This window comes from Culex quinquefasciatus, chromosome 2 (genome assembly GCF_015732765.1).
Source record: "Culex quinquefasciatus strain JHB chromosome 2, VPISU_Cqui_1.0_pri_paternal, whole genome shotgun sequence".
Classification (NCBI taxonomy): Eukaryota; Metazoa; Arthropoda; class Insecta; order Diptera; family Culicidae; genus Culex; species Culex quinquefasciatus.
Genome location: NC_051862.1, coordinates 13,599,768 through 13,616,518, shown reverse-complemented (window position 1 = coordinate 13,616,518; position 16,751 = coordinate 13,599,768). Strand labels below are relative to the sequence as shown.

General features: G+C 36.6%; 1 protein-coding gene across 3 annotated transcripts in view; it reads right to left on the bottom strand.

Annotated features, from left to right (window-relative positions):
* The window catches only part of LOC6032315 (SH3 domain-binding protein 5 homolog), a 68,259-nt gene that overhangs the window by 12,117 nt on the left and 39,391 nt on the right, over window positions 1-16,751 (bottom strand). For all 3 annotated transcript variants that reach the window (XM_038254006.1, XM_038254005.1, XM_038254007.1), the window contains one exon: window positions 4,892-4,975. In XM_038254006.1, the coding sequence (XP_038109934.1) occupies window positions 4,892-4,975 (84 nt within the window). The remainder of the gene's footprint in view (window positions 1-4,891; window positions 4,976-16,751) is intronic.

Below are 16,751 nucleotides of genomic sequence, written 5' to 3'. Positions count from 1 at the left end.
AAAAGTTGCCCCGACCCCTCTTCGATTTGCGTGAAACTTTGTCCTAAGGGGTAACTTTTGTCCCTGATCACGAATCCGAGGTCCGTTTTTTGATATCTCGTGACGGAGGGCGGTACGACCCTTCCATTTTGAACATGCGAAAAAGAGGTGTTTTTCAACAATTTGCAGCCTGAAACGGTGATGAGATAGAAATTTGGTGTCAAAGGGACTTTTATGTAAATTAGACGCCCGATTTGATGGCGTACTAAGAATTCCGAATAAACGTATTTTCATCGAAAAAACACTAAAAAGTTTTAAAAATTCTCCCATTTTCCGTTACTCGACTGTAAAAATTTTGGAACATGTCATTTTATGGGAAATTTAATGTACTTTTCGAATCTACATTGTCCCAGAAGGGTCATTTTTCATTTAGAACAAAATTTTTCATTTTAAAATTTCGTGTTTTTCTAACTTAGCAGGGTTATTTTTAGAGTGTAACAATGTTCTACAAAGTTGTAGAGCAGACAATTACAAAAATTTTGATATATAGACATAAGGGTTTGCTTAAAACATCACGAGTTATCGCGATTTTACGAAAAAAGTTTTGAAAAAGTTACTTTTTGCGTTTCTCTTTGTTTCGTCGTCCGTGTCTGTCACGGGTGACCATGAATGGCCATGATCGATGACGACCAACTTTTTCAAAACTTTTTTTCGTAAAATCGCGATAACTCGTGATGTTTATAAGCAAACCCCTTATGTCTGTATATCAAAATTTTTGTAATTGTCTGCTCTACAACTTTGTAGAACATTGTTACACTCTAAAAATAACCCTGCAAAGTTAGAAAAAACACGAAATTTTAAAATGAAAAATTTTGTTCTAAATGAAAAAATGACCCTTCTGGGACAATGTAGATTCGAAAAGTACATTAAATTTCCTATAAAATGACATGTTCCAAAAATTTTTACAGTCGAGTAACGGAAAATGGGAGAATTTTTAAAACTTTTTTAGTGTTTTTTTCGATGAAAAATACGTTTATTCGGAATTCTGAGTACGCCATCAAATTGGGCGTCTAATTTTACACAAAAGTCCCTTTGACACCAAATTTCTATCTCATCACCGTTTCAGGCTGCAAATTATTGAAAAACACCTCTTTTTTCACATGTTCAAAAATGGAAGGGTCGTACCGCCCCTCCGTCACGAGATATCAAAAAACGGACCTCGGATTCGTGATCAGGGACAAAAGTTACCCCTTAGGACAAAGTTTCACGCAAATCGAAGAGGGGTCGGGGCAACTGCTGTGTGAGTTGGCGGAGAATTACCCTTAAAATATATCTATACATTGTAGAAAAACAAGCATAACTCAAAAGTGGCTACTTTTTGTTCCCTAAAACATATCAAAACATGGAAAAAAGAACGTATTAGGGGGTAAAGTTTTTTAAAATAGTTATTTTTGTGATAGCATCTTAATTTTTAAAATGGCAGTTTTTTTTTTCGTGTACCTTTTCTTTCCGAATATCCTAACCAAGACCGAAGACACCAAATCAATCAGAAAACCCCTTCCCAAGCTAAGCTAAATATTGTTGTTTATTTATTTAATGTGACTTATGTCCAAATTTAGTGGTCATTCGTTGATTGGTGACTTAATCATTTCCTTATAAAATGCAAGAATAATTTGAACTTTTCAACTCCAACGACATTTTATAGTAAAAGTTTTCCCAGTGTTTGATAATCACGCAAGTTTCAAATTTGTATCTTGAAAATCATTTTTTCATTCATTTAAAGTGGTTGATGTTTTTGCAAGTAAAATAAGAACAATTTATTTGCCAACCTCAACCAACAGCAAAGTCACATATTACAAACATCACTCACAAGTGTATCAGAGCGCGCCGTCGCGAGTAGCATAAATAACTTTACTCCACAAAGCAAGTGAACCAATGTCGCCAACATTGCCATACAGTGCCAGCGAGCTCGATTTAGGCATCATCATTTGTGCGAACATTTTACTCACGACGCACATGTTCCATTGGAATTGTTGTTGTCATGACTTTCTGTAATGGGCGATAATTGCATTTTTGTCCCAAGTTTAAAACTTACCTAAAAATTGAAATTTTGAAATGAGTTAAATTCTCTAACACAAAAATTATTCAAAATAATATATATTTTACGACAATCACACGATCAGCGCCAATGCATCAACTTAATCCTATTAGATGTGTGCACTCTGAGACGAGAGCTTAGTCAAACCTTCAGCCTCGACTAACTAACTAACTAACTTGTGTGACACACTGCTGTTGTCTGTTGTTAAATATATTATATGAGCACCGGCATTATGTGTGCCCAGACAGTCAGTGTTTATTGTTATTGGAGGAAAAAGGAAACCGAGTGACACTCTCACTCACTACTACGGAATTGTCGTTTGTTTTGTTTTGTTTGTTTGTAAGCATGGATCGGTGCGTTTGTTTTTGGGGATTTGGGTTAAGCGTGTTTAATTGAGTTTCTTCGTGATGATTGTTTTCGGAGAAAGTAAGCTCCGTTGTAATACTCTGAGGGAGGATTTCCCAGGATTTGGAGAATCGAAAACGTTTGCAGTGGTTTATCATATGAAAATTATCTACAAAATCGGCCGATTTTGTGGATTTTTATTTTTTATTTTTTTTTTACTTGCTCAAATTTTGCAGTGGCCTTTACTTTGGCCAAAGAAGCCATTTTGTGTCATTGTATCACCCATTCAAGTCTCCATACAATTTTGACGTTCATACAAAAATGGATCGTAAATGTTCGAAAATCTGTCTTCAGGCAAATTTTTAGGTATTAAAGAGGACTATTCAGAAGAAAAAGGTACATGTTTTATTATTTTTTACCAAATAATCAAATTGTTACTGCAAAGCTATAATTTTGTGAAAAATAAAATTACTAAACAAAGAAATCTTAGTCATTTTTTTTTTTTTGCTGGAGTTTTCAATGAAAAGTTGAATTTGCAATCAAATGAACTTTACAGAGATATAGATAAAGTGTACCGTGTTCACCCAAACTAATGCTATTTTTTATAATTGAATTTCTATGTTAAAAAAATTTACATTTGTCAAATTTTCTGATTTTTTAGAAAAAAATATTTTTGAAATTTTGGAAACTACACTAACATTTTTAAAGATCCAAACATCCAATATTAATTAAAATCTGGAGTTTTTTTTTTTTTTTGAAAAGGTCCAATAAACCAAATTTTTAGTTTTTGCTTTTTGGGTGTTTTTGAAACCGTCTTGAGTAAGGGGTATTAAAAAACACCCAAAAAGCAAAAACTGAAAATTTGGTTTATTAGACCTTTTAAAAAAAAATTCCAGAAATCAAGTAATAATGAGATGTGATTTGATGTACTGATTTCTGATAAGAGAGAAAATTGTTTGATCAAACACGTGTGTATTTAACCAAGCTATTGTCGGGTGTGAAGACTATCCATTAATAAAATCATACTTGCACTTTAAAACAAAATGATTGGAACTAAGATTTTATTTCACTTTCTTTTGTAAAGTTCTTTGTCATATTGGTCATGTGTAACATAACCACGTTCACCTTTTTCAACGTATTTTTTTTTAACAAGCCATCATTTTTAAACTGACGCTGGACTTGTTTCCGAGAGACAATCATTAGTCCGAACTAAAATAAATAAAAACTAATAAAAAAAACACTTCGAACTTAAAAAAGTATTTTTCAATATTTTGTAAAATAAAAACAAGATTTAATAAAAATATAAATTGCATGTTTGACAGGTTAAAGATTCGGTTCTAATTCGGTCTAGTTTTCCGATTCTCACTATTTGAAACAAATATTATGCAAAACTTTTTGCTGGATACCTGCTTGCCTACTTCCTACTTAGCTATTTATTGCCAGATTCCAGTTGAAAACGCTTCTCATAAGCTGTAATCAAACATCAAAGTGCTGATATGCCAACATTAGGTGCTGGCCGTTTCCTTGTTCAAATAATTTAAAAAAATCATGAGGCAATCTTCTCAAAAATGTGTTACGTAACGCTTTCAAGAAATCATGAAATTATTATCAGCAGTAATTGAAACAATTATTATACCATGACCAACTAATCTCGTGACTTTCGAATGCAATAAAACCTCCCAAAATATACAGTAGACGCCCTCAAAATGATGGAAAAAATCCAATCTGCCAAACAATTTAGTTCACTCTCGATTTTACTTTCATCTCTTGTCCATCATCATCACATCATCATCATCTTTTTTAGTTGTTACTTAAACTGAACCGAACCAAATGCGGGCAACCTTGTCCGATGAAGATTTTACACGTTAATCCATAAATCAAAACAGAAAACAACGAGAAAAAAAAATCGTTAATCATAAAATAAAAAGATGACCCATCGCATCACATCTATCTTATCGCAATCTTGTCTGAAACAAAAAAAAACATCATGCCCGGTCCATATCACGTCATATCACCATGATGAAACCAATTTGTGATTATTTTCGAAACGACGATAGCAATTATCAGACGCCCTCGTGGATACGCAACGCGTACCAGTTAATTAAAATTGGTTAATTATTTAATGATTTTTGGCACACTCTTCAAATTGTTTGAATTGAAGAATAATTACACCTTATTTTAAAATGCAAATTATAGCAGTGCCATCTGGTGACAGATTGTATGCGCTTAGTACCTGTTTCAAAGGTTAGATGGCGCCAAAACAGAATTGATAGAACATGATTGAAGACAACATTTTAGAAAATTATCTGTTTGTCTAGGTGCGTCATACAAGTGAAATAGAAAGTCTTATCAATTTTTGATGCGTGAAATGCTCACGATCGAAAACACTGCTATGATTTGAACCCTTTTTGCGTTTGATTGCTTCTGCGAAAACCACTAGACAACGATGACGTTGGCGCAAAAACTTACTTTCAGTTCGGCTTCCTTGAAAATGTTTGCCTTCTTCTGGTGCTCTGCTCCACTTTCGGCCTTCTGCTTTTCGGCGTCCATCACCTGCAAAATTTTAAAGAGGAGAAAAAGTGCCCAAGTTAGAATTGTTTTCTCCAGTAGAATTTGGTTTGAAGGTTTTAAGTCTAGAATGCTAATCAGAGTTGTTTCACAAGAAACTTAAAAAAAACACGAACTTGACTCATACCGAAATTAATTAATTACAGTCACGATCTTTCGCAACTGCCACTGCCGAAAATAAAGTCCTTCAAAAAACTACTACTAACACTACCTCTCCTTAATTCTAAATACACTTTTAATCGTCCACATCGCATATTCCTGGCACGTGCCAAAAACACGGCGGTGGCCATTTCGCCATCATGAAACGGCAGTAAACACGGCCGGATTTGGCAAAGGCATTTGGACGCAGTGGGATTAAAAAAAAAGAAGCTTGAAATCGAATCAGCTCAGCAAATCAGAACTGGATGCCAGTCACGATTTGGCGGCAGAGAGAAGCGCACCTCACTGCGCTAATAACAGCAGCGCCCAAAATCGGATGACATTCCATCATTCCAAGGATTTTTCGGTTTGGATTTATTGTTTTGAAATAATTATTTGTGCCGTTTTAAAATTAACTAATAACTTTTAGTTTTTTTAACCTAAAAAAGATTTTTGAATATTTTTTAATACAATAATAAAGAACACAAAATGTTAGTTCGATTATGTCGTCAAATTCTTTATATTTTTTTTTTTAAATTATATGACCGTGTCTTTCCTTCTTTTGAAACCAACAGTTCGATTCATGACCAATACGACCACACTCAAATCGAAATCCCAAAACAAACTGTAAACATTTCTTTATATTCAACCACACGTTCCACCAGACCAAACTCAGCGCAAATATTCCAAGTATTTTAATTTATTCTTCGTGCTTCTGCTGCTCCGTAGAGCCAATAATTCTACGAAAGACTTGCCAGGAATTCCACCGCCCCAGTCGGGGTGGACACAGAGCCGTTCATTGTCCCGGTAGGCTTATTTTTTGCGCGGTGGAGAAAACGCTGCACAGCTAATTATCATAAATAAACCTTTTGGCATGGTCGGACGTGTGTGCATCGATGCGAAAAAGACACACACACACACTGGGAAAAGGCTCGCTCACGGGGAATTCTAACGCGCGAGAAATAATTAAAGCAGGAAAAAAACAGTAAACTTAAAGGTGTGTGCTCGACGAGCAAAAGGCAACAGTTGGTCACTGCTAGAGCAAATGTTTTAAAATGTGACGCAGATCAAACAACTGACCGTAAAAAAGAAAATGCATAATTTTGAGAGCTTATTGCAGGATGAATAACCCTTGGCTTAGAACTGCCTTTTCCATTGCATCAAAATAAAATACTTTAAATAATAAAAAATAACGTGAAACATTCACAACATCCAAAGGTAACTTTTTTGAAAAAAAGTAGTATTCATTAAAAAAAATTCAAACAGCTAAGTGTTTAACCCTATTCAAAAAGTTTTTGCTTGATTATGAAATTTCGAAATTATCATTCAAATGTTGGGCTTGATTAATGCTTGAAAAGGGATCTGTCACTGAATGGGACAGCTCGATATTTGAAAGAACTTTCTTTCAGCGATCATTTCCGAAAACGAAATTCGATACGTCACACACAGCGCCTATCATGATCGTCATTGATTGGCGACGATCCAAGGTATGTAGATTAGTAAGGTAAGGCGGGTTTTCCAGCTGTCAAAATAGTTAGTTAGAACGAAACCCGGATTTTATATGGAGATTATGAGGAAAGTGAAAATTTTACATTTTTCGGGCAAATTTCACCGAATTTTTTCTGTAGGGTTAAGCATGCTAAACTGAAACGAATGAAACAAAAATATTTTTTCAAAAAAATAAATTCAGACAGCTAAAACATCTCGCCTTACCTTATCTAATCTACCTACCTTGGCGACGGTCGGTGAACGTAAACACAAAGACAAAACGAACAAAAATGAGCACCACTCAAGCTGCCACCCGGACGAGACAACGTGCTCTTTCTCTTTCTCTTTCTCTCGTTTTTCGTCTCTCTCTCTCTCTCTCTTCCTTGTGTTTGCTGCGTGGTGACAGCAGTCATTTGAGTGCGATCATGAGGGAGATGATCGGAAGCTCGGTAGAATGCCAAACGACCGTTCATTCGTTTATGTGTGAAACGAACGAGATATCGATGATCAGAAAACGAAGGATAGTTGGGAAAAACTGAGAAAATATACTTTTTCCTTCTTTTATTATTTTTGCATGTCCATATCTCAGCATCCAAAAGCCGAATCAACCAAAATTTAAAAAATCAAAATGCAGAGTATTTTTCTCAGATCTCTTTTTTTTTTCAAAATGAGGACACATGAGCATAAGTGCAGTGTTAACCCTCTACAATCCAATCACGCCTTAAGATTGGCTTCGATTAAAAATTCGCCAAAAATTCATGAAATTTAGGGGTGAAAATTTGCCTTGTTTTATGTGATTTGCAAACTTTTTTTTTAATTTTAGGGGTCATTACGACTGTTTTTTTTTACATTTTCTAAATTATAAGTATGCAGCAATTTTTGTAGCGTCTCAAACTATGCCTCTAATAAAAAGGCAAAAGGTAATTATAGGAAGTGGTTTTTCGTAGATCAAAAAGTCACGGAAACAAATTAAAAAATCGTTTTTTATATATTAGTGGGTTAATGTTACAAGAATGACCATTAGATAGCACGTCCCAAGATGGGAAAGGGTGTTTCATCTCAGGCGTTTCATAACGTTTCGCAAAATTTTGTAGTGTTATCCCAAGGCCCTGAGTCGAAGTTCTTAGTCAAAAATCAAAATTTAAAACAGCATATGAAAAACTTTTTAGTTTTAAATCAACAAAACAAAAAGTTTGACAAAAAGTAATTTTCAAAATGAGTAAAAAAATACATTTTTTCGGTGTAGTCCTCATCTTTACTTACAACTTTGCTCAAGATTGCAAATAAATCAAAAATTTCCTTCAAAAGATACAGTTTTTGGAGTTTTCCTAATTTGACTTTTTTGGGCAGACGAAAGGCATCCAAAAAGTTTCAGCCAAATAAAAAAAAGAAACAAAAAAACTGATGGCCTAAATCTGAAACTTGCCTATCTACAAACGCCGTAGCATTTTTACTATGATTTATGCGATCGTCATCGGTAGCTTAGATTTTTGATTAAAATAGCCGTCGCAAAAAGCCGAGGGGGCAAAAATTGGAATTAAAAGCCTTGGTTTCAATAGTAAATTGTAAAGAAAAAAAAATTGTAGCAGATTTTTTTCAGATATTTTTTGCGGGCTGGGTTGTTGAAAATATCAAATTAGGGGGAGAGGGGGTAATATGCACCCCCGGGGCAAAATGCACCCCCTGCTTTTCTCGGAATTTGGAAGAATTGTTCGGGAAAAAAAATCATAGAAATTGGAAGCTTTTATTGCTAAACCATGCTGGAAAAATGTGAACTTCGTGGTATAAAATCAGCTTAAGTTATTTGCAAAACATTAAAATGTTGTGTTTTCATCTAATTTTTATTGAACTTTCATTATGATTTTTAAACAATATAAAAGGCATTTATTGATATTGTAAGTTTTGAGGTAGATAGTTTTAGCCATAATCTTCATCATTCTATAGGCAATCAAACGTCAAAATTACCCCCCACTAGAGGGCGCTCAAACTTGGGGTGATGTTTTCATTATAACCTACAGCGAGTAAATTGGTTTGAAATTTGAAATTGTTTTATTTCATCATAAAATCGACATTAATAGCAAATTATACCATTTTCAGGTAAGAAATAAATAGCTTAATTGATATAAACGAAAATATTTTTGTGATGTTCGATTTAATCTGTTCATTATCTGATTCAAAATAAGGGAATGTTTTAATCAACCAAAACATAACTAATGAATTGAGAATGTAGATTATTCAAGTGGACAAATATTTTTTAAAGTCACTTCTACCATAAAAGCAAAGATCTGCTTGAAAAATGATAACACTACTCGACAAAACAAAACTTGTGTCAAGGGATTGACGATATCTCATCGGTTCCTCAGAGAAAAGGCATCCCCGAATCCGATGCAATCGACAGAATTTGATTTTATGTCCACGCGGACTGACGAGAAGCTGGTAAATTTTTTAACATAAAAAAATCGAACAATTTAAAAAAAACTTGCGTCTCCTCCCAACTATATGAGCCATCTACAAAAATATGGAGGCGCCTGGTGCATAGCCATTTCCTTTAAGCACAACGGAAACAACCAATACAAATGTATAAAAAGTTGTCAAGTTCGGGGGGTCCACAGCTAGCATTTTTTGTACGATTATAAAAATAAATATTAAAAGTTTAAAATTAAAATATTTGAAAATATTTTTTTTAAATATATTTGTTTACTAAAATTTTATGTTTCTCAAAGGTCTATGGGTACTTCGGGATGTCCATGGTAATCCAAGGACTCCCTAGAGTTAAGATCTATGAGTCTACCGCCGTAACAAGCGAGAGGTCGTCGGATTTTGACCCCGGATCATGTGCGTATAGCACCAGTGGATATGGTAGACTACTATATGAATGTAATGGGATGTCCATGGTCATCCAAGGACTCCCTGGAGTTAAGATCTATGAGTCTACCGCCGTAACAAGCAAGAGGTCGTCGGATTTTGACCCCGGATCATGTGCGTATAGCATCAGTGGATATGGTAGACTACTATATGAATGTAATGGGATGTACATGGTCATCCAAGGACTCCCTAGAGTTAAGATCTATGAGTCTACCGCCGTAACAAGCGAGAGGTCGTCGGATTTTGACCCCGGATCATGTGCGTATAGCACCAGTGGATATGGTAGACTACTATATGAATGTAATGGGATGTCCATGGTCATCCAAGGACTCCCTGGAGTTAAGATCTATGAGTCTACCGCCGTAACAACCAAGAGGTCGTCGGATTTTGACCCCGGATCATGTGCGTATAGCATCAGTGGATATGGTAGACTACTATATGAATGTAATGGGATGTACATGGTCATCCAAGGACTCCTGGAGTTAAGATCTACGAGTCTACCGCCGTAACAAGCGAGAGGTCGTCGGATTTTGACCCCGGATCATGTGCGTATAGCACCAGTGGATATGGTAGACTACTATATGAATGTAATGGGATGTCCATGGTCATCCAAGGACTCCCTGGAGTTAAGATCTATGAGTCTACCGCCGTAACAAGCAAGAGGTCGTCGGATTTTGACCCCGGATCATGTGCGTATAGCATCAGTGGATATGGTAGACTACTATATGAATGTAATGGGATGTACATGGTCATCCAAGGACTCCCTGGAGTTAAGATCTACGAGTCTACCGCCGTAACAAGCAAGAGGTCGTCGGATTTTGACCCCGGATCATGTGAGTATAGCATCAGTGGATATGGTAGACTACTATATGAATGTAATGGGATGTCCATGGTCATCCAAGGACTCCCTGGAGTTAAGATCTATGAGTCTACCGCCGTAACAACCAAGAGGTCGTCGGATTTTGACCCCGGATCATGTGCGTATAGCATCAGTGGATATGGTAGACTACTATATGAATGTAATGGGATGTACATGGTCATCCAAGGACTCCCTGGAGTTAAGATCTACGAGTCTACCGCCGTAACAAGCGAGAGGTCGTCGGATTTTGACCCCGGATCATGTGCGTATAGCACCAGTGGATATGGTAGACTACTATATGAATGTAATGGGATGTCCATGGTCATCCAAGGACTCCCTGGAGTTAAGATCTATGAGTCTACCGCCGTAACAAGCAAGAGGTCGTCGGATTTTGACCCCGGATCATGTGCGTATAGCATCAGTGGATATGGTAGACTACTATATGAATGTAATGGGATGTACATGGTCATCCAAGGACTCCCTAGAGTTAAGATCTATGAGTCTACCGCCGTAACAAGCGAGAGGTCGTCGGATTTTGACCCCGGATCATGTGCGTATAGCACCAGTGGATATGGTAGACTACTATATGAATGTAATGGGATGTCCATGGTCATCCAAGGACTCCCTGGAGTTAAGATCTATGAGTCTACCGCCGTAACAACCAAGAGGTCGTCGGATTTTGACCCCGGATCATGTGCGTATAGCATCAGTGGATATGGTAGACTACTATATGAATGTAATGGGATGTACATGGTCATCCAAGGACTCCCTGGAGTTAAGATCTACGAGTCTACCGCCGTAACAAGCGAGAGGTCGTCGGATTTTGACCCCGGATCATGTGCGTATAGCACCAGTGGATATGGTAGACTACTATATGAATGTAATGGGATGTCCATGGTCATCCAAGGACTCCCTGGAGTTAAGATCTACGAGTCTAGCGCCGTAACAAGCGAGAGGTCGTCGGATTTTGACCCCGGATCATGTGCGTATAGCATCAGTGGATATGGTAGACTACTATATGAATGTAATAGGATGTCCATGGTCATCCAAGGACTCCCTGGAGTTAAGATCTACGAGTCTACCGTCGTAACAAACAAGAGGTCATCGGCTTTTGACCCCGGATCATGTGCGTATAGCATCAGTGGATATGGTAGACTACTATATAAATGTGTTGGGCTCTCTGGAGTTAAGATCTACGAGTCTACCGCCGTAACAAAAAAGAGGTCGCCGTTTGGCTAAAGTGGTAAGCAAGGACTTTTGTTCATCGTTCAAACTTAAATATTTCGATAACTTTACATTGATTGTAGATCTTAACTCCAGGGAGTCCTTGGATGACCATGTACATCCCATTACATTCATATAGTAGTCTACCATATCCACTGATGCTATACTCACATGATCCGGGGTCAAAATCCGACGACCTCTTGCTTGTTACGGCAGTAGACTCGTAGATCTTAACTCCAGGGAGTCCTTGGATGACCATGTACATCCCATTACATTCATATAGTAGTCTACCATATCCACTGATGCTATACGCACATGATCCGGGGTCAAAATCCGACGACCTCTTGCTTGTTACGGCGGTAGACTCATAGATCTTAACTCCAGGGAGTCCTTGGATGACCATGGACATCCCATTACATTCATATAGTAGTCTACCATATCCACTGATGCTATACTCACATGATCCGGGGTCAAAATCCGACGACCTCTTGCTTGTTACGGCGGTAGACTCGTAGATCTTAACTCCAGGGAGTCCTTGGATGACCATGTACATCCCATTACATTCATATAGTAGTCTACCATATCCACTGATGCTATACGCACATGATCCGGGGTCAAAATCCGACGACCTCTTGCTTGTTACGGCGGTAGACTCATAGATCTTAACTCCAGGGAGTCCTTGGATGACCATGGACATCCCATTACATTCATATAGTAGTCTACCATATCCACTGGTGCTATACGCACATAATCCGGGTTCAAAATCCGACGACCTCTTGCTTGTTACGGCGGTAGACTCGTAGATCTTAACTCCAGGGAGTCCTTGGATGACCATGTACATCCCATTACATTCATATAGTAGTCTACCATATCCACTGATGCTATACGCACACAATCCGGGGTCAAAATCCGACGACCTCTTGCTTGTTACGGCGGTAGACTCGTAGATCTTAACTCCAGGGAGTCCTTGGATGACCATGTACATCCCATTACATTCATATAGTAGTCTACCATATCCACTGATGCTATACGCACATAATCCGGGGTCAAAATCCGACGACCTCTTGCTTGTTACGGCGGTAGACTCATAGATCTTAACTCTAGGGAGTCCTTGGATTACCATGGACATCCCGAAGTACCCATAGACCTTTGAGAAACATAAAATTTTAGTAAACAAATATATTTAAAAAAAATGTTTTTCAAATATTTTAATTTTAAACTTTTAATATTTATTTTTATAATCGTACAAAAAATGCTAGCTGTGGACCCCCGAACTTGACAACTTTTTATACATTTGTATTGGTTGTTTCCGTTGTGCTTAAAGGAAATGGCTATGCACCAGGCGCCTCCATATTTTTGTAGATGGCTCATATAGTTGGGAGGAGACGCAAGTTTTTTTAAATTGTTCGATTTTTTATGTTAAAAAATTTACCAGCTTCTCGTCAGTCCGCGTGGACATAAAATCAAATTCTGTCGATTGCATCGGATTCGGGGATGCCTTTTCTCTGAGGAACCGATGAGATATCGTCAATCCCTTGACACAAGTTTTGTTTTGTCGAGTAGTGTAATTGGATTGATTTTCAAAATTAGCAATCTAACCTCATTCTCGCATTTTCAATCCGGATCTCAGAATTTTCAATGAAAAAGGCAACTTAGCAAAAATATCAAAAAGTCAGTAGATAGAACTTTTTATTTCTTACCTCCTGTTAACTTTATTTTATTCCAAAAGATCAATTTTCTATTAAAAAATCTTAGAATAGTTTTCACTCCCCTTTACACTTATCGCGCAAACCCGAGCATGGGTAAATAACAAGGGAAATGCGTAATAATACCTTTCTCTGGTATCAATACCAAATTTTGGTATTCCTGGACCCTTAAAAATTTGTCTTAAGGATTATGCAAGAGCAAAATGTGGTATCATACCAATTTTAGGTATTGTTTTGATATTGCAAAATTGCAGAATTTGTCAATGGTCGAACACCACATTTTGGTATTATTTTGGTATTAAAGTGTTTTACCAAATTCCTCTGAAACTATGGGAAAATTTTGACCAATTTTGACAAAATAATTAATTTTGCGCTAAAATGATGTCTCAAAGCGAATGCTTTCATTGAAAACCGGAAATTTCAAACTTGATTTTAAACATTTTTGATATACCCCCTACAGAAATGACTTGAAATTGTGGAAAATTTTCTAAGTCAGGATGGCACATTTTGGTATTATTTTGGTATTAAGGTGTTTTATCAATTTTCTCTGAAACTATGGGAAAATGTTGACCAATTTTGACAAAATAATTAATTTTGCGCTTAAATGATGTCTCAAAGCGAATGCTTTCATTGAAAACCGAAAATTTCAAACTTGATTTTAAACATTTTTGATATACCCCCTACAGAAATGACTTGAAATTGTGGAATGTTTTCTAAGTCAGGATGCCACATTTTGGTATTATTTTGGTATTGAAAGGTTTCATCAATTTTCTCTGAAACTATGGATTTTTTTTTAATTTTTGACGAGATAATTAATTTTGCACTAAAACGAGGTCTCAAAGCGAATGCTTTCATTGAAAACCGGAAATTTAAAACGTGATTTTAAACTTTTTTGAAATGACTTGAAATTGTGGAAAATTTTCTATGTCAGGATGCCACATTTTGGTATTGAAAGGTTTCATCAATTTTCTCTGAAACTATGGATTTTTTTTTATTTTTGACGAGATAATTAATTTTGCGCTAAAATGACTTGAAACCCAAAAATTTTAAAGCTGATTTAATTTTTTTTTTGTGATATACCCACTAATATTTTTTTCAAAAAAGTTGAAATTTTTCTAAGTTGGGATAACCTAATACTTTGAAAAACGAGTCAATCAACAGATTATTGAATTTTGGTGAATTTCAATCCAGTTTCATTTTAATAATACTTATTTTTCAATCTTGTTATTTTTCAGAAGCTTCAAGAACTTCAAGTACAGCCGTTCATCAATGACAAATGCATTCGGTGTGGTGAAGAATATCACTAAAAACAACATGGAATCATCAGGTGAGTAGATTTGGTTGTTGCATAAGGATCATTTACGTTTTTTCACTAACTGCAACTGCTGCACTAAAAATGGTATGAAAATAGCAAATTTTGGTATTACTTGTGCAAATACCAGCGACCAAAATGTGCTCTTGGTTGCCCAGTAATAGATGATAAAATACCATGAAATCAAACCAATATCATGTTTGTGGAAGACCACAGGAATACCAAAATATGATTTTCCAAGGGCGCGGGAATACCTAAAATTAAAACCATGACAATACCAAGTTTTGGTATTCAAGCAATGTTCAAAAATCCAGAAGACCTCAACTTGGTATTGAAATGGTTTTATTTTGAGGTATTATTTTACCCTTGGAATAACATGGTTTGGTATTGTTGTGCCCTTCCACATACAAGCTTTTGGTATGATTTCATGGTATTTTACCATCTATTACTGGGCAACCAAGGGCACATTTTGGTCGCTGTTATTTGCCCAAGTAATACCAAAATTTGATATTCCCGTGTTATTTACCCCTGCTCGGGAAACCGTATACGTAACCTTGCACCAAAGTTCTCCTACTCGAATGTAGGTGGCGAATCGAGTTTTTAGCTTTGGTTTTGGGAGCCTATAGACAGATGAGTCCAAAAACACAAAAAAATGCATTTTTAAGTAAATTTTCTACAAAAAGCGTAGTCGGGGCAAAATGCACCGCTGTGAAGCTCCTTTGTAAAAACAGCGGTGTCATCTAGTGGTGACTAGTGAAAACTACTTTTAACCGGTGCATTTTGTCCCGTTGTTTTAGTGCATTTTGCCCCAATGTTGCGGTGCATATTGCCCCGCATGGTTGTTTGAAATGAATTAGAAATGTTTTTAGACGTTTTCGAACAATTTTGAGGTTTTTAAAGACTTTTTTCACATAGATGACGAAGAATAATAGTTCGTTTAGAACATCGAACAAAATTCTTCCACGGTAATACTGTAATGGTTGAGAAATCACAGTTTTCCCTTTGGGGGGTGCATATTACCCCCTCTCCCCCTATCAGTCGTCAGCGTCCCTGAAAACGTGCCCCAAACAATCATTGCTCTTCTTTCCATCCTGAGGAGAATCTCAGCTCCCGTTGTCATTCTCTTTTTTCTCACAAAAGCCGGCACTAAAATAACTTTGTCAAAGGTTTATTGAGAGCGAAACAGTTTCAGTGGTGGGAGCGTGTGATCTTTGATAAGAGGAGGAGTCCGAAAACTAAAGAAGGGAACTCTCAAACTACAGCAATGACATTTTGGTGCAGGAAACATCAGGTGATACAAATTTCTATCACTCATTTAATGCACTGCTGAGTAGTTCTCGATTCGTTTTCGCATATCGACTGTATTTTTATAATTGATTAAAACTTTTTCTATGCAATTCTGTTTTGCGCTATTTTCATTAAAAATTAACTCTATTTTTTTATCAAGCCTGACATTTAAAAACACTTATTTCTGACTATTCTAAATTTAAATCCTGCATGGGCTTTTCAGTTATGGTGCTGTCAATAATTATCAAAATATCATTAAATTAACGAAACTAATTTTTTTCCCAAAAGTTTGCCATCAACGTTCAACGTATTGCAATGTATTTTTACTTAAAATAAAATTTGTCTACTTAAAAAAAAATATTTTATTTTCTGAAAATCTAAAACGCGAAAAACATTCAAATATACAGCCTAAAAAAAATCAATCATGGGAAAGTCATTTTTTTTGTAAACTTTTTGTTGTTGTTTGGTATCTGACGCCAAGGGTCACCCTCCCAGCGAAGGTGGCAAATCACGAAGCGTAACGAATTAAAGGCCCATGCTGCTGGTCGGCCGGGCATTTTACGCCACGATGCCAGGTGCTACCGGCCAACAGAGAGAACCACAGAGTGAAAACAAATGAACAAAAAAAACAACAATAACACTTCAGAGTGCGTGTATAATTACGTATGCTAAAATGTGTGTCCATCGGGCGTATCAAAACACATGCTCTCTTTCGCTTTTTGATGTTGCTGTTTTGCCTGTATTTGACGGAATGCTACCCGCAACAGGTTTCGACGTTTGAACCAGTAAAACTGCGTCGTTTCGAACTTTTGACAAGGCGCTCAAACCGGATGTTTGATCGAACTGGTTTGTGTTTTATGTTCTTTCTTTTGCTCCTGACCT